General features: G+C 34.8%; 1 protein-coding gene across 1 annotated transcript; it reads left to right on the plus strand.

The window, feature by feature from the left end:
* The first annotated feature begins 3,055 nt into the window (after nucleotides 1–3,055).
* On the plus strand, nucleotides 3,056–19,048 carry LOC124309048 (probable serine/threonine-protein kinase MARK-A). The gene is made up of 9 exons (XM_046772281.1): nucleotides 3,056–3,570; nucleotides 6,959–7,160; nucleotides 7,265–7,417; nucleotides 8,372–8,618; nucleotides 8,714–9,065; nucleotides 9,462–9,590; nucleotides 11,679–11,787; nucleotides 13,867–15,460; nucleotides 15,503–19,048. The coding sequence occupies exons 1-9, from the start codon at nucleotides 3,533–3,535 to the stop codon at nucleotides 16,375–16,377; spliced, it is 3,699 nt and encodes a 1,232-aa protein (XP_046628237.1). The 5' UTR covers nucleotides 3,056–3,532; the 3' UTR covers nucleotides 16,378–19,048.
* The last annotated feature ends 677 nt before the right edge of the window (nucleotides 19,049–19,725 follow it).

Here is a 19,725-nt window from a genome sequence, read left to right on the forward strand (position 1 = left end):
GACAACACTTGGGTTAATTACACATTTATTAACGGTCTCCTTCTAGTTCTCGATGGTAGATTTACAATCGTGGTACAGATTGGTGTTAATCACTATCGCAGTGACAAACTGTTAACAAGTCTCGAAGGCCCTGAATGACTTATAATGATTTTATTCTAGGATTTCGGTAGAGGTCTGATCTGTTCTCTATGATGTCTGAAGTTCTTCTCTCTATTCTGTTTTTGGGAAGGTTGACTTAGAGGGAAAATAGGAGGAGTTCAAAAGGAGTCGCGGTTTCTCGCGGGTCTCGGATGATTGGTTGAGGATGATGAAAAAATTGGGGGTAAGGTTTCTGGTTCGTGCGTGGGATCTCGGTGGTGGATTGGCGCGAGGTGATTGGTTAAGAGAAGCAAGCGGCGAAGCGCTGACTGGTCTTGTTTTCGTTAAAATAAGGGCGCTATCCTGAATTCTGGGAATAGGGGTTTCTTTCTCTGTGAGCTATCCGTGATTTATCTTCCCTCGTTTCCGGTGTTTTGTCTTTTTGGTTATCTTAACTGTTGCAGGTTTATTATTTTGGGTTATTACGGTTGAATGGGAAAAAATATATATATAACATGTATGTTATGAATTTGACTGATGAAATAACGGTTAATCTAGCGTGTGAGGACTGTTGATATAAGAATTTGGACGTTGTGATGGTAACTAAGTGCGTTGGTATTAATCTACGACTATCGGTAAGAGCACGTAGGGCTCTCTTATGGTAACTGCACGCTGGTCAGGTAGAGCGCAGAGAGGGCGCCGCCGTGGATACCGGCTGGCACGTAACAGATGGACCACTGAACTCTAATATAACTGGAATGCTCGCTGCAATGGTAAGAGCACGGAGCATTAAAGAGGAGCACAATCTCTGACTGCGAATATGGTACCTTTTTTCGTATAGCATCCAGGTGGCATTCCGATCGCTCCAGACCCTCCGCGATCGGCATAGCGGCCATGTTGAAAACAATTTGCAAATGGCGGTTTCCGCTTTGGCATTAGAGGCACGGAGCCACGGAGCATTAAACGTATATATTTTCCGTGAAGCGCCTACGTCACAGTCCAATTTTAGTATATGATTTTCAGAAAATTTCTCATTGCGTGGACCACTATGTTCAATTTGGTTGGTTTTATATATAAATCGCGTACACTTTATTTCCGGGTTTGTATTTTAATGGCAAAAATTTATTTCGAGTTGGTGATCCTGCAACTGTGTTGCGTTTAAAACACGGTGTAAGAATAAGCGGTGGTCCGACTGGCCCTCGGTCACTGTGATTATGTGATTATTTTGCCTTAGTACAACGGAAATCCGCCAGGAGCCTCATGCGTTAGTGTGGATGAGGTAACAATAATGGCGGTGATCTAGCAGGCGGTATTCACGAAAGTTTGACGTTTGCATGTCGAAAATCAAATCTGCTGCTGAAGATTGCATGGGTACATTAATATTTGACGAAAGAAAATAATTGTATGATGAATGTATGTGACTATAGCGACAATATATTAGTGAAAATGAAATGCATGATGAATTGAAAGACCAAAGATTAAATAAAATTCCATTGGTACGCTTTCTTGATAAGAAGAAAACGGTAATCACACTGAATCAATCATGCAAAGGATACACAATAATAAATGTGTCAGGGTAATAACAAGGTACTATATATATTATATATTATATCATTATTATATTAAAATATTTCAAAAATTTAACGCGTTTTTTATGTAGAGTATAGTTTGGTTTGCTTCTTTTTTAACCTACTAGTCTTTACCATTTTCCGACTTTTTTTTAGTTGATTGATGCACTCTCATAACTGTATAGTAATGTAGACAGTATGCAATGACTTCTTCCTTATGCAAATCATATGGAAACGAGAACTTACAATTCATTAGAGCATCATCAACTGTCACCTGATATATATTAGGTTCGCCATAGTTGAACTGCTTTTTGCAAATAAAATGATTGAATTTAAGATCGGCGCCAAATTGTTTCACAGCATTGGACCACTTTTGAAATATAGGAGACTCTTTTGTCAGCTCCTAGACATTCGCTTCGACAATCAGGCAAACAACAATCCACCATTTTCTTGCCTTTTGAGTAAACCACAGAAATCCAACGTTGATCCCGGATTGCCTGTCAACTTTCGTTATTATTACCACCATACATTCATTATTGTGCATCCTTTGCATGATTGATTCAGTGTGATTACCGTTGTTTTTTTTTTTTATCAAGAAAGCGTATCGACGGAATTTTATCTAATCTTTGGTCTTTCGATTCATCATGCATTTCATTTTCACTAATGTAATGTCGCTATAGTCACATTCATTCATAATACAATTATTTTATTTTGACAAATATTAATGTACCTATGTAATCTTCAGCAGCAAATTTGACTTTCCACATGCTAACGTCAAACTTTCGTGAATACTGCCTGCTAGATCGCCGCCATTATTGTTACCTCATCCACACCGACGCATGAGGCCCCTGGCGGATTCCCACCGTACCAAGACAAAATAATCACATCGACCGAGGGCCAGTTGGACCACCACTTATTTCTACACCGTGTCTGGAAGGTACATTCGCAAGTCTTTCTACAATACGGAAACCATGGAACAGATACTATAGTTGCCTGCCGGCAGGATCACGCGTGCGTGCGTGTGACGGTCACATCACGAACTTGCGACAGAATGATACTTGGGTAGATCTGGACAAGCTCTGGGAATTAATACCACAAGTATTGTTATAATTTTCGCGAATCAGTAATAGAGTATCAACCGTCTGGATTGTGTTATTCAACACCTTTAAACTAGAAAAAAACGATTGCCCCACGGGAAATAGAATTTTGATGCAATTTTCAGTTAACGAGCAGCTGCGGTAAGTTGGATGCGCTGAGGTTGGACAAATTCTCGGATCTAGTGCCCTGGCCACAGTCGGTTTAGTCCAAGGTGTAAGATAAATGGTGCAGTCGTGGTGCACTCTATCTCCATAAGACTACGGGTTTGTCCGAGCCATTTGTGCATGGAGACTAGAGTAAGGGAGTCCGAACGCATATGGAGGAATCGTCGAAAAGTGGTTCGTGAAAGTGATGAAAGATCTTGTAGTTCGGGATGTATTCGCAAGCGATACTAGCGCCTGGTTACGAATAGGATACGCTGACGGAACCCGCAGTGGTAGCGCCACCAGGCGCTTACAATCCGTGGATCGTTCATCACTTTCACCGACCATTTGGCTAGCATTGCGTTCGGATTCCTTACCTGTAGTCTCCATGCATTTGTGAGTCGCTCTGCCTGTGATATACACAGAGCCTTTCCGCTTCGTGGGAATTCGTGCGTCTCCGTCTCTAAAAAGTCTGAAAAAGTCGAGGTGTTGGGATATTTGTTCGTAATTGGAATTTGATGTATTAACCAAAAGTGGACTTTGAAGTAAATAATAATTATTGTAATTGGAACAGTGTGATGATAATAAGCGTTGAAAGATGTACGGAACAACAATAGGAAATTAAGGATACTAGGATAGCTGTAGATGACAGCGTGTAGAGGTGTAACCGAACGATACCTAAGGTATGTGTAGCTTTTAATAGAATTTAAAATGGCCTCTTCATCCGTTGTAACAAACCTCTGCGGAGTTACCGAGTTCACGGTTACTCGCAATAAATGCGTACTAAACCGCTTATCGATTACGAGTATCGGAACAAATAGACTATGTATTTTCTCACAAGCCTCGGCTATTGGTCTTTCCGCACACTGCAAAAATTTTACATTATGGACTGATTATGGAAATGATACTCCAAGTAACTTTCAAAATAAGAATAATTTTTACCATCGTTTGCCCTGAACAAGCAATCACCGTCCATTCTCCACTCTCGCTTATTCGCATAGTCTCATTTTTTCATCACGTAGATTTGAAGTACGAATCATAGGTATTGTCATTTATCCGCTATTATTACACGACTATCATCCTGGCAGTCTGACACAACAATGGGCAAATAAAAAAGGAGTTACAGACCAGCCCCCCGCCTCCCCCCCCCCCCCCCCCCCTCTTCAGTCTCTAATTATTAAATTCGCCATTTCCATTTAAACTCCAAACGTATTACAATATTACAGTGATGATTGGCTTGACATAAGTACGACATAATAGAATTTATTGTTGTTGTTGCATCATTGTATTTGCTCTGACTTTTTTCTGCACAGACTAGTAATAGCTCTCTGCATTTGTACCTGAAAAATAATCCGAGACTGGTGACAAGTAGTTTTCTCTTATTTTTGGTCATTGTGCAAATCTCATTCTAGTTCCATTTGAGTTAATCACTGTATTAGATTTTGACAAAGGTTTCCTTATCATTCTAATGACAAATATGTATGAAAATCTTACGCGCAGCGTTTTACTTAAATTAAAAATAATAATGAAAAATTACTGTAATATTTATTTCACTGCGAGATTAAATTGTTCTAATTTATACGATTATCTTATTTTCAAGTTTATATCTGTTATGTGGAATCATGCAATACGATTTGGTTCTTAGTGAGAATGTATGCAGAAAGTTATTAGGTATGAAAAACTACTCAATTTCTTGGCAATTGAAAATATTAGTAGGTCCTTTCGATTTTTGTGCAGAATTTTGGTCACAACTGCTTTCTTCTCGATTTGTGTTGTATGAAGAGAAATTTAGTTTTTATTGAATTTTTATGATAAGAGTAAGGAAGATAGACGAGATGGAAGGTTACAGGCCAACAAAGTCTTTTAGCCACAGGCATAGCATTGAACAATGCAGTAAACAAGAACGAATGGCAGTATAGTTTCATTGCAAGGGCTTCCTTCTAGGTGTGTAATTGAATTTAGACTCATGATGTTCGTCCTGTTGTATAACACATTGAAAATTCAGACAAGCTAGAAGTCAATTTGAAGTACCTAATCATAAGCAGTAGACCCTCTGTGTAAGCACAAAACAGTATTACAGAACTGTTTGCCTAGGTGTTGTTTTGTCTTATTGAATTTAAAAGTATTTTGTAATTGGAGATTTGATAGAGATCGAAAATAAAATTCTTCATATTAACAGAACAGACTCCCACTTATTCATATACTCAATAAATATGCTCACATGAATGAGCATACAATAAGTTGAAGTTTGTCTGCAATCGTAATCTTCAACCATACGTAAAATTTTTATAAAGAATTTTTTTCTGCAACTCAAATTGAGTTTCGAATTTGTAACAATACTTGAAATTGACCAAGCCTAAAGAAGATTTGATACAGTATGAATTTCAGCTACATGAATATGTACTCTTATGAAATTTAGTAGTACCGGGACGGAAACGTAGAAGTCTCAGAGAATTTTACACCGCTCCTTCAGAATTTATCAACTTTGAAACCTCAGCTCATGTAAAATTCAGGCTTTCATTCTTAATTCTTGTATCTATCTCTTTTAAATTCAATAATTTTTTGGAAACCACACATGTACAACTGTGAAATCAAAGGTCGTAATCCATAAGAAAATATTGGATCAAGTCGGGTCGTCATTAGTGGATAAAAGTTACAATTATAAAATGAATATACTTTGCTTAACTTTACTCTATAATTTATATCTTGGATTCAACAGCTTCTTCCAAACAGTCTCATTATGCAATTTTGGCTTTACAAGTTTATACTACGTATAAAAGTTAGGTATATGGCAGTAGCCTACAGGATTACAATTAATTGCCGTAATTGTTCCTAATACAAAGCTGATAACACCGGTCAACACGATTTTTGGCTTTGATTTCTGCATGTGAAATTTTGGTTTCTCCTACGTTACAAATAAGGGAAAATATTATTTTTCTGATCAAAGTTTGCTTTTGTAGAAGCGAGAGCAATTTTTTGAATTTTCAAGAAAAATGACTGATATTTATATTATTTTTTATAATTGTATTTTAAATTACGATCAAAAAAGTTTTTGCGGAACATCAAAGTCTTTTTTATTCAAGAATTGTGATAAATAATTATAATATGCAATTTGCAATCAGGATAATCAAAGTGCTACTATCTATTGCTCATAAAATGAATTAAAATCTTTAAAACGTACTTATCGACGTAAATCAGACAAAAGCAAACTTTAAAAGCTAAAAATGGATATTTAAGTGTTTTTCGATGTCTGGAATCAGAATTCAAGCATTAGAACCGAAACCCAAAAAAAAATTTTTTTTTTGTCGACCGGTGTAATTCTTATTATTTTGAACTTTACGGATACTTCTTTGAATATTTTACCATAATTAGTTGAATTCCTCGTATTCCATTGGTTCGAAAATGAAATTGCTTCAAAGTCATTGTAAAGTTACAATTGGTCATTTTTTTGGTGTTTCCTTATCGTAATAACAATAACTTCAGTTTCCTAAGTATGCCCACATATACAAGCGAAATGTAGTTTCTCTTATTCAGTCATTGGCAAGCTTTAATACTCAATACCTTTTTACAAATACATCATCGTGAAGAAATGATAAAATGCTATTGAAAAGTCTGTAGTAATTGAAGACACCTTTTGGATTTTCGCAAACACAACTGGCTAATATTTTTTTGCCGACATTATTGAAAGAATTTGAATAATTTGATAGGAAGAATCAGAATTTAAATTTAGCTAGTTCGTAATCATATGATCATATTTTTCTATAGAGAGTTTGCAGATTTGTAAGCCACTATTTCGAGCATTGTTCACAAGGCTTTCATCACATTTCAATTTCTATAATCTTATCGATATAAGTTTGGTAGTAAGGTTTCCAAATCTGGAGTAAACTATTTTTCCTAAATATTTTTGATGCATTTTAAATCTGCACTTTAGAAAACAAAGGTGGCAATTGGGAAAGGCATCACCTTTGAACACGATCTTTTTTGCCACATCTCATATTCATGTATTCTGCGTACTCGATTTTCATTTGCTATTTTTCTTAGTTCCACTTTCTCCTTTTTCAAAGTTTATAGGATTACAATGCATCGGAGAGTAGGGCACAGCAATTACGATGGCAAGATTGCTGGCCTTTATGATATGGAGGAGACACTTGGACGGGGCCACTTTGCTGTTGTCAAACTTGCTCGTCATGTATTTACTGGTGAAAAAGTCGCCGTCAAAGTTATCGATAAGAGTAAACTAGATGAAATATCGCGTGCTCATCTGTTTCAAGAAGTGAGACATTATTTTCATCCTACAATATATTTTAGTTGTGTTCATTCATTTCTGAGAGGAAAAAAAAAGTATTCAAATGTTATATTTAATATTCTCCTTTCTAGGTGAGATGCATGAAATTGGTACAGCATCCAAATGTCGTTAGATTGTACGAGGTAATAGACACACAGACAAAGCTCTATCTTATACTCGAATTGGGTGATGGCGGCGACCTCTATGATTACATTATGCGGCATGATAGTGGATTGAGCGAAGAGGTTTGTGCTGTAATACTATTTTTTTTTAGGAATTTCCGAATATCAGTCCTTGCATTTGTCTACTTTGGGAGCTATTTTATAGAATAATTGAAGAACTCGTCCCCAATATTTCAGAGTAACCAAATTCAAGCACATTCTTAAGTTCTAACGAATATTGATAGACAGACATGCCAAGGCAAGCTCATACAAGACAGTTTTATACAGGGTGTTTCATTTTAACCCCCCTAGGCTGATTACTCCAAAATTAAGCAAGATTCAAAAAAAGGTTTTGTATAAAATATTCAAGGTTCGAAGGGGCAATGAATACTAAGGTAGCAGATTTTTCGTAAATGGGCCATCAAGGTCAGGTGAAGATCTAGTTGGTTTTTTAAATTAAACAGTGTATATTTTCCATTAGCGTCTGAAGAGACATGAAATTTTGCATCAAAATGTACATTCTTATCACTTAAACTTGATCGGTAATGAAATACGAGCTAGTCAAGTTGCTATGGAGCACGGTACCGGTAAGTTACCGCATTCTGAACCGAAAAGTACTTTTTAATCCTATTTCAGATGCCCCAAAAAAAAAGTACACTGTTCCATTTTAAAAACCAAGTTGACCTCTACCTGACCTTGGTGGCTCCACTTGAAAAAAAACTGCTGTGTTGATGTTCTTTCCCCATTGAAACCTTAAATATTTTTTACGAAATATTTTTTCTTACCTTGCTTAGTTTGGGAGTAATCGGCCTGGAGTGATTGAAATGAAACACCCTGTATAACTTCGAGACAAGCTTGAACAATCGCAAACTCAGATGAAGGAGGCTTGAATAATTGAGGCTCTGTCAGCATTGAAAGTAATCGTAGTGAAATTATTGATCAGATGATACTAAAAGTTACTCTTTGATTAAAAAATTGATTATTCACTACTTAATAGTACTTTTCACTATATAATGATACTGTTTTGTGATAATTCAGGTCGCAAGGATGTATTTCAGACAAATAGTTAGGGCCATCTCTTACTGCCATAGGCTCCATGTTGTGCACAGAGATTTAAAGCCTGAGAATGTTGTGTTTTTTGAAAAACTCGGAATGGTGAAGCTTACGGATTTTGGGTTCAGTAATAGATTTTGCCCGGGGCAAAAGCTGGAGACGTCTTGCGGTTCTTTGGCTTATTCAGCACCAGAAATTCTCCTCGGAGATAGTTATGACGCTCCTGCTGTTGGTGAGTGTGACATAAGCTGTGAGATAATATCAAACTAGCGAAAAAAATAGTAGTCTTTTAAATTACACTTTAATTAAAAATACCTATTTTCATAGATGTATGGTCTCTGGGTGTTATACTATACATGTTGGTTTGCGGTCAAGCTCCGTTTCAAGAAGCAAATGATAGTGAAACCCTCACCATGATTATGGACTGCAAATATTCAATTCCAACACATGTCTCTGATGGATGTAAGCAACTGATAGCAAGAATGCTTGTCAGGCAACCAGAACGGCGTGCTACCCTCGAGGAAATAGCATCCAATCCCTGGCTTGTTTCAGGGTCAGATTCTGACCCTGTAGAATCGTTGCCCCTTGTATCAAGGCAACAAGTTTCAGAGGACCACCATAATCTCATTATTACCAAAATGGTTAATGGAAACATTGCTACCAAAGAAGAAATACTTGAGTAAGTGAAGCACTATATGATAATATATTTAAGCATATCGCCTTCTTTTTGGCTGTATGTTGATTTTTTTCCTACTTCCAAGCTTAGTAAAATAATTGTGGTCCTTTCACCGAAATTATTTAAAAAAATACTTGGGTAACTTTTTTCATAGAAGTCGTGAAGAATTTCATTTTTCATTCAGAGAACCCCACTATTCGTCAATATTGTTTAGTTTATTCACGATTAATATATATTTTATTTGCACTATGTTTTCTCAGATATTTTTTTTTTTTTCGTTTTGCTACTGTGTGAAGTACGGATATTTTCTTTCTGTTCGCAATCTAACTAATAAAAATTTACCAGGTAAGTAATGTCAATTTACAAATAAAAGTTTTAATACTTTGAAAAATATTGCAGTGCACTAGATAAGAATGAATACAATCATATCACTGCAACGTATTTCCTGCTGGCGGAAAGGAAGCTTCGTGCTCACAGGCAAGAGCAAGTACAAAAAAATGGTTCCGAAGTACTTGACATCTCATCCAGGTGAATCTTGGTGATAGTAATGCATGTGATAAGTTATTCACATTTTTTTCGCTCTTGCATGCTACTATAAATATCAAATTACATTATATTTATCAACGAGCTCTAACTACTCTAACACTATCCACTTGAATTCCTTTGCTTTAATTTAGTACCACAATTTAATTATCATTCCCATTTTTACTATTTCCATATACAGGGTGTCCCTAAATTGCCTCCCACGGACTAGCCAGCATAAAACCTCGTTAAAATCCAACCGAGAATTTCTTTTCCGGAAGCTCGTCCGACGCATAGTTTTTGAATTATAAGCGATACCGCTAGGCTAATCAGAGTGCACCATTTCATCTGGATTTGCCGCCACGGAAATTGCTGTTTTGTTCGTCTGGGTGAATTATTATTATTCGTTTACGAATTAAATATCGGCACCTCCCCTCTCTCCCTGTTGTACCCCTTCTCGGGCGCTGACCTCGGTATTGTTGCCGCGGCACACGCTGCTGGCCGCACATCCATGGGCGCACACTTGTGTGTGTAAACAGAAGCGCATCCTCAAGCATACGGGGGGCAGCAGCAAGAGAGGGGAGGTGCCGATATTTAATTCATAAACGAATAATAATAATAATTCACCCAGACGAACAAAACAGTAATTTCCGTGGCGGCAAATCTAGATGAAATGGTGCACTCTGATTGGCCTAGCGCTATCGCTTATAATTCAAAAACTATGCGTCGGACGAGCTTCCGGAAAAGAAATTCTCGGTTGGATTTTAACGAGGTATCATGCTGGCTAGTCCGTGGGAGGCAATTTAGGGACACCCTGTATAGTGAACAGCAATGTTATATAGAATCATGTTATTCATTTCAAAAAAATTCTCAGTCTCTTATACTATCAAAAAACCTAGGATTACTTTTCGTATTTTTCTGTGCCAAAGTTATTGTTACAAAATTCTATCATTCCTCGAATTTATTGTCTTGATAATTGCGATTAAGAGAGTGTATGACAAGTAGAATTATCTAAAATACACCAATTTTCGAAAATACATATAGTTGACACTTGTAATAATTGATTATACTATTTAAATATACTTACCGTAGAGTAGAGATGAAAGAAAAAAATCGATAAGGCCAATGTGAGAAATCACAAAATTTTAGTTTAACTCTTGATATGTTTTTTTTTTTTTATACATTTAAACTCATACAACTGTTGTTATGCCAAAAAATGTAGTTCACAGTGTTTTAATCTGTGAGATAATTTACAAATTTTTGTCCATATCAACGATTAATTAATAGATAAATCGTTGCTCTTGGAACAAGTGTATTTAATAAAAATTACACACGTGTTCCTGGAAATGCTCCTAAGCTTAGAATTAACCTACAAAGTCGTCCCAAATAGATTAGAGGATTACATCTGACTTAATCTAGATTCTGTGTTCGAAATTATTGTTCATGCTGCTTATGGTATTATTTTTACGTTCTTGCATGTATTCAAATTTAAGAAACATTCGCTAGTTGTTAGACGTGCTAACAAAGTATCAAATTACTAAAATTAGAATTGATTTCGTACGCTTCGCTATTGTGTCCTAATAGGAAATTATCATAGGCGACAAATGGTTTATATGACTTCTTCTTGAACGTTGGAAAATTGTATACACATTTATTGAGAGCTGTCTCAGCAGCAGCATAAAAATATTCTAATAAGAAACACGTGAATAAACGATGATATGTATATTGGAAAAATACGCAAACGTAACATAAGTATGTAACGCCATAAACAAAAAGATTCGGAAATTGTGTTATTAACCAATGTCCGTAGTGATAATGTAATATGATCGACGAATGGAAGAGTGATAAAAAAAAATCTTATTTTTTATCATCAATCTTCTAATCAAATGATTATAGTATTTCTATCAAGGGTTTTATTTCATTGGATTATATTGTCATTTCATCATTTGTGTCCTTGTCTATTATCTTTGGCTGTGTAACCAAGCTTGGTAATGAACTAAATATTTCTTCAATAGTTCTTGTTTGATTATGTATTCATCATATCTGGGCGGTGTGTATGACACACCTAACTTGACAGATTGTTTATTGTTTCAGCAAGCAAAATGTTCTCGCTCCAAATAATACAGAAGTCGATCAGCATGCATTAAGCAATTTAAATGAATCAATCCGAAATATTCCTCGAACAGTTGGCGACGTAACACAGGTAATGATGACGACTATGAAAACTATTGTATTAAAACTATCATATATATAGTAGCCAGTCACCTGTCTCACTCTTATTGTCGCAAACGTATAATGTGCTCGAAAGTTTCTTTCGAAACAGATTTTCAACAAATAAGTCTCAAAATTTTAACAAATTAGTCCTTTTTTTTGTACTTCGTGATCCGTGAGTTGAAATGCTGAGAAAGCATTTTGCAAATAATTGGTCAAGCCTGAATCATTTATGGAACATGACTTATATTTTTTTTTAACAGAATCAGTCTAATTGTAATGCAATACAAACATGGTGCAATATGGTGGGCCAAAAAAATCGACTATTTTCTTTTCATTTTATACTCCGAAAATTTGGTTGGTAGAGACCTCAAAAACATTCTCTCCAAGTATAAGCTCTTAATTTTAATAGGAAGGTCCTCTGCCTCGCAGTTTTATATTTTTTTCTTATGGTGAGGAAGAAAAATACATATCTCGGTATCTACTATTTATAAAAAAGAAATTCGTCTCATATTTTCGTAGAAAATTGAATTCTCCACAAAAAAGGTCTCTTACAATTTTTTTGTATACCTCACTGTTCAGAAGTTATTGAAGGTTGAAGTTAGATGATTTTAAGGTAGATGTCTTTTTTTTTTATGAATTTTATAACCTTTCAACAAAAAGTCATTATAATACGCGCAACTCATGGTTGTGTCGGAAATTTACTGCTCTACAATAATGGTCTCTTATGATTAGTCGATTAAATTAACCGTTCAGAAGATATTCACTGTCAAACCTCAATGCACACTATTTTTAATAGTTTTTGTACAAATTTTTCCAAAACTCATTAATTAAATTGAAATTGTTTGAATTTGTACAAATTTCCCCGAAACTCATGAATTAAATTGGAATTGTTTTAATTATTAACAAAAAACTGTTAAAAATAGTGTGCATTGAAGTTTGACGGTGAATATCTTCTGAACGGTTAATTTAATCGACTAATCATAAGAGACCATTATTGTAGAGCAGTAAATTTCCGACACAACCATGAGTTGCGCGTATTATAATGACTTTTTGTTGAAGAGTTATAAAATTCTAAAAAAAAAACGACATCTACCTTAAAATGATCAAACTTCAACCTTCAATAACTTCTGAACAGTGAGGATACAAAAAAATTTTAAGAAACCTTTTTTTGTAGAGAATTCAATTTCCTACGAAAATATGAGACGAATTTTTTTTTTTTTATAAATAGTAGATACCGAGATATGTATTTTTCTTCCTCACCATAAGAAAAAAATAGAAAACTGCGAGGCGGAGGACCTTCCTATTAAAATTAAGAGATCATACTTGGAGAGAATGTTTTTGAGGTCTCTACCAACCAAGTTTTCGTAGTATAAAGTGAAAAAAAAATACTCGATTTTTTTGGCTCACCCTATGGTGTAATGTATACTGTAAATTGAAAAAGTTGCATTCGTAAGTTTACGTGTTAACGTATTTTGTGCTTACATTTTTGTTTCACTATATATCTGCAAACTAATTTGGCATCAAGTATAATACATGAAATCGCATGAGATGAAAATACTGTAATTCTCTATCGTTTATTATGAATATGTGTCAAGTTCCACAAGTCACTTTTAATTGCTTTGATTTTCCGAAAAAGTCATTTGTTTTGTTATTCGAAGAGAACTTCCAGATCACGAGTCTTGCCATCACAACAAAAGTCCACTTTGGCACTACATGAATTCCTCTTTTATTCATCGACAGAAGTACAGGTAAACTAGCATCAGTTATCTACGAATACTTTTGACATTTATCTATGCTTTTATTATACTCTTATCTAAGAGCTCTTAATCTGTGATTACTTCATTTCGTGCCTTTTTTAATGAACTGAGTTCTGCCTCATGATGGTACAATTATAAAGTACGAAAATTTCACATACCGACTTTCCGATGCTACTGTACTTTGTCAAAACTCATGCATAAAACTAGGTCTTGAAACTTGAGATCATCTGACCATATAAATAAGGTAAATAAAAGATTCGAAAGCTTGTAGATATTTTGATACAAAATAATTTATTTCACGTGCCTTGCAGAACTTTCGAACAAGAAAGTGCAGTATTGTCCAAGAAGAGGACGACGAGGACGATATGTCTTCTTGCTCAGGTCGAGATGATCATGGTAGTAACTCGACGCAAAGTTCGGTTAGCAGAAGAGGATCAAGATCAGAAGGAAAATTGTCACACGTTATTCAGGAAAAACTTTCTCAAAATCTGGAGAAACATTCCATTCATAACAGTCACATACACACTCACTCTCATCACACGCACGATCCAATAACAATATCTGCATGCAATAAAACGACAATAGCCAACTCGCGCGATGATTGTGATAAGTTCATTAAGGACAGCAATAAATCTGTGTATAAATCCTCAGTCAAAGTTGCTGACAGCGGTGGAGGTGTCGAAAATTTATCTGAACCAATGAAGGCAAATCTGTTTGATGCCAACTTCAGAAATAATCTCGACAATTCCGGACTCGAAGTTGCCTCAGAGGACTGGATAAAAAAAACCGAAAATATAGACAGGCGGCCCAAGTCTGTAACTGATTATTCAAAATCAACCCCTTGTAACAAGTGGCGAATGGGGACCAAGCACCAATCCTCTTTGCAGTCTCCAGAGAGAATAAAACCCAGCTTAGATACTTCAGCTTCAGTAACTTCTACAATTCTTACAGTATCATCGACCGTTCCGATTCCCTTAAACACAGCTACAATTACAGGGAACAGTCAATTGTTGCCAAGCTATAAATCCTTGCCAGCGCCACACAATGTAACACTTCCAGAATTGTCTTTCAACGAGATTCTCGAGGATCAGGATATGGCCTCTATAGACTGGTCAAGAAATCGTATCGTAAGACGGACCAGTTACGAACAAAGGCGAAGTAAATTTCACAAAACTCGCACTGCGTCTTGTTCAAGTTCTGATGCCAGTGATGACGACAGCGAAGGGAGAAAAAAGCGAGCTCACAAACTGGGAACTTCGGGAAAACCGCTACCGCCACGAAGGGATAGTCATGATGATTCAAGCGATTCTCAGGATCCAGGTGGCAGTGAAGGAGGAGGAGGCAGCGGTAACACGACTGGCCATGGGAGAGCTTTGTCTGACAACAGAGAGTGTCCTCCAAGTTCATCGAGCACGGAAGATAACAAGAATAATAGCGGGACCAACAATGGTACAGAGGGAAATAAAAGATGCGCTATTAACAGGGCGACTGTTTTTGAAAGAAGGCACAGAACGGGTAGACGAAGGTCTGGCGAAACGCGATTAAGAGAGAGCCAATCTTTGAATCGTATTACTGAAGTTCAAGAAGCCGAGGGTCCTTGTCATATCCATAATTCTAGCATTGTTGTCACTCAGTATACTTCGAGCACATCGTCGGCTAATGTTAAACAGAAGGCGAAGGGGTTTGGTGCGAGACTATTTCACAGTTGGTCACTTACCACTAACAGTATAAACAGCAGTAATAGTTGTAATAGTAATAGTAGTAGTAGTATTAATAATAGTAGTAGTAGTAATAGTAGTAGTAGTAGTAGTAGTAGTGGTAGTGGTAGTGGTAGTAGTAGTAGTAGTAGTAGTAGTAGTAGTGGTAGTAGTAGTGGTAGTAGTAGTGGTAGTGGTAGTGGTAGTGGTAGTGGTAGTAGTAGTAGTCGTAGTAGTAGTAGTAGTAGTAGTAGTAGTAGTAGTAGTACTAGTACTAGTACTAGTACTAATAGTAATAATAGTAACAACAACAACAATAATAATAATGATTGTAGTGGTAGTAGTAATAGTAGTAGTAGTAGTAGTAGTAGTAGTAGCGGTAGTAGTAGTAGTAATAGTACTACTACTACTACTACCACTACTACTACTACTACTACTACTACTAGAAAATCAATAATCGTAGAATTAAAGGAAAACACGATGAAACTACAACATTCAAAAGATGATAAAACAGTACATCATTATCACTCTGATAAATCCAAATGTAAAAATGTAGTATTTGTTCAAGGTTTTAGTAATAGTAAACTCGATAAATCAGTTGATATAAGTGAGAAAGAAACAGTTAATCCGGATAGTCATCACTATTTGGTAAAATCATCAAAGTTACAAAGTAACAGAGTATTTTCGTCTAATAATAAAAAACCAACCAATAACGAAGATGATGATAATCGTACTACGGCTATTACAAAAAGTAATTGCAAAAACAAAAAGCTTCATTTGCTTAGTCGTTACTTTGCCATTCACAAAAAATTATGCATTCCGTTACCCTCGATATTCGGCAGAGGACGCTTATATAAAGCTCAATCTTGTGGCAGTATTACGAGAGACAAGGTATCTGCTTTGTCTCCTAAATCTGTACTACTTTATCGTCATGGTACGTGTTGGGAGGAACAGCGACACTGGTGCGACAACAATCATCGATATCGAGGCAGTTACGGTGACATTAATCAGAATTTGGACATCACCCATCAATTAGTTAATACAATCGGTCAAGGGTGTTCGGCCGTTCCTGCAGCTTGTCATATTCACTTTGGTGATACATCTAAATGCTGCAGTCTTTGTTGACTATAGAAACACTGTTAATGTAAAGATATATACAACTCTATGTGTGCTCATGTGCGTGTGTACGTATATTAGGGTGGTTCTTATTTGTCAGATGTCCGAAGTTTTCCAATTAAAATACACGTGATTCTTACCTTCTGATGTAATTATTTTACTGAACATCTAATCTTTGACGAAAAAAATTGTTATTATGTGGAATTGACAGGGATCGATAGTACTTTCAAGAAGAAAAAGAAGAAAAAATGTATTGGCTATTCTATGGCATTTTTATCCTGCTAATTTAAATATTTTTCGTTGTTTTAATTGAAAATGATAGGAAGAAAGCAAGATATCTGTCATATCTGACGTTTATTACGTATTCAGGTTATCTAGAAATATAACATGATAAATTTTAGGTTCTAATAAAGTCATCAAAGAGATATTTAGTAACAATCATCCGCATCTAATTTAAAAAATAGAAAAATATTGAAATAAGCAGGGTATAAATGCCTGAGAATGGCCAATACATTTTTTCTTTTTTTCCCCTTGAAAGTACTATCGATCTTTGTCCATTCCATATAATATTTATTTTTTCCATCAAACATTAGATGTTTCAGTAAAATAATCACATTATAAGAGAAGAATCACATCTATTTTAAATGGAAAACTTCGCGTCGTTACAGTGGATAGTAAAAATCAAGTTAGGACATTCACGTTACGTTCGAAATTTTTTGTTTTTTTATATAGATACAAACGATGAGGTGGCATAATTGAAATTCGAACATGGGTTGAATAAAAACCACCCAAGTGTACATACATCTTTTAGACTACAAATTTACACCTGGTTTGTTTAACTTTTGCATTATTATTCAAATGTTAATAAGTATACTTACTTCATTTGTGTTTCTCAGTTCATCATAACATATTAATTTTTATTTTTTTATTTTCCTAGACATATCCGAGTATTATTTAATTTAATTTAATTCGTTATCGTTCTTTCGAACCTTGTTCATTAGATAATACGCTTTAAATCAATTCATTGCCTTTCTTGTCTGGAAAATAAAAATTCTTTTTCCTATAATGTTTGGCACTGTAGGTGAAAATATGTGGAAGATATTTCATAAAAGGAATAAAGAAGCAGTCTCGTAAGGGGGAGTTTTAGAGCAATAATTTCAAGATTTATGCTGTAACATGGCTCTGTGCTAAAAAAGTTATAATATTAACTAGTGAATAAATAAAATGAGCCGAGTTGAAATAGACTGGAGATTAAAGATTAGTATGGTAAGACGTTTTCCTACCTAGCATGTGAAGGAATAACTGCATCGATCTTTCCTGATTGATTTTAAATCGTTGCTTTAAGGGTGAAGATGTATAGAAGTAAATTTACTATTTGATTGTCATAATATAGTATATCAGTAAATGAATAGTATTAACACGTAGATTAAATTATTTAGAAATTATTATATATTTGACAGGAAATAAATTGGTGTGTAACAAATGATAATAATTTAAAAACGTCATTCAAGCCGTAATTCTCGATTATCAATAAGAATTAATTGCAATAATTTGAAAATGTGTGAAAATGTAATTACCCTTTAGTTGCTGCTACTGCTGCCACTACATTACAAGTGGCATATCTAGTCTGTGAGAACAAACTTGTCTTAAGTACTGCAGAGAGTTTATTGTCGGCATATCTCGTATTAGTTGTATATTAAATGTAAATTAAAATGAAAACATGCATAAATATAGATATGTATAAATATAATACCCTATATACATTTGATGAAAAAAGTGATAGCAGATTTTTGTGTCCGGTTCAACACGTCATTTTAATCTACGGTTTTCTTCGAAGTTATCCGTATACCCAAATTGCTTACGCCAACCATTGTAATCACATTAATGTACTTTACTGTAAGCTAAAGATAATGAAAAAAAGAGAAATTCAATCTCGGCTGATTACATTTAAAAGGTTGGAAATATATTCAAATTCTTACGGTTTTGAAAAATTTTTCCCACTTTGACGACTGGGGATTAAGTCCATGCAGAAGATTAAATTTTGTACAATAACTGAAGGTACATGTGTAGTGTATACTATACATCATCTTATGATCTCGTATTTCGAATCTTGATTAACAAAACATTAGTAATCGCAATAATATATTAATAATAGTGAATTTCCAAAACAGTAATGTCTGGTTACATTTCAATTTTTTGGCTTGGCTTGGATTGGATTGCAAAATTCAACGGAAATGGAATAGAAGATATTTTAACGTTGACGTATCAATGTGAAAAATAATTTATATTAAAAGGGATCAAGATGAGAGAAAAAAACATCCAACAAACAGTTTCTGAAAAACAAAAATATGTATGTTATGTAAACTTACTGTTTATATCGATATGTATACATACCTATGTATATTTAGTATGATAAGAATGTAGATAAAATTTTATCTACATCAAGCCGTACCATGTACGCCACGTTAGGAGAGAAAAAGAAGAAAACAAAAGAACACAAAGAAAACAGTGATTATGAATCTTTATTAATATTTGTTACAGAAATGAACATGTTATTATTTATATCGTAATCAGACAACTGTCATTACTGGCTCAATAATACATAAATGTAACAACAGAAGTGTCAGAGATTTTCAAAAATAGTGTGTTAAATAAAATTCAATGTACTATGTGAAATCTATGTCTTGTGTTGTCAATTATTCAATCCATGTTATTACTTTATTTTTACTCTTTTATCCCGAAAAACTCTACGGCCTCGTGTAACTCCCAATATCCATCATACAGCTAATTATTTTGATGAATTTCCAGAGGGGAATATTAGAAAAATGTAGAAACTGGTAAAAATTACTACTAATTTTTACAAAAATTGGAACATTTCCTACTATTTCTTACAAAATTGTAAATATGCATAGTTTTTCGTAAAGTATTGTTAGGTTTCGTTCAAAATTGTAGTAGCTTGTAGATTTTTTATTGAAAAATACAATCGTTCATGAAAATCTACAAGTTTTTATGGGAAACTATGAATATTCAATATCAAAAATTTAAGACATGTTACGAAATGTCCCAATTTCTCTAAATATTCGTAGAAAATCGTAGAAATTATGCAGGAAATGGATCAGAAGAGAATTTGGTTGTATGTAAATAGAAAAGTACGTAAAAACAAAAAAAATCTGACATTGACATAGAACATCTGTTTGATGATACAAGGGATGAAATTGAAGGCAAGAGAATACAGTTTAATGAATACTTTGGTGGGGTAGGGATAAAGTTAGCAGACAAAATCAAAACTAGAAATAATGTACGTAAAATTGAATCAGTCAAAAATTAAATTTTTCTTGACCCTACTGATGCCCTTGA

This window comes from Neodiprion virginianus, chromosome 7 (genome assembly GCF_021901495.1).
Source record: "Neodiprion virginianus isolate iyNeoVirg1 chromosome 7, iyNeoVirg1.1, whole genome shotgun sequence".
NCBI classification, from domain to species: Eukaryota; Metazoa; Arthropoda; class Insecta; order Hymenoptera; family Diprionidae; genus Neodiprion; species Neodiprion virginianus.

What these genes read in the sequence shown, in the direction of transcription:
- LOC124309048 (XM_046772281.1), top strand. Translation starts at nt 3,533, where the DNA reads ATGACAGCGTGTAGAGGTGTAACCGAACGATACCTAAG. An exon ending in TTATGACGCTCCTGCTGTTG is followed by an intron (nt 8,619 to 8,713) that starts GTGAGTGTGACA and finishes CTATTTTCATAG; the next exon opens with ATGTATGGTCTCTGGGTGTT. An exon ending in ACCAAAGAAGAAATACTTGA is followed by an intron (nt 9,066 to 9,461) that starts GTAAGTGAAGCA and finishes AAAATATTGCAG; the next exon opens with TGCACTAGATAAGAATGAAT.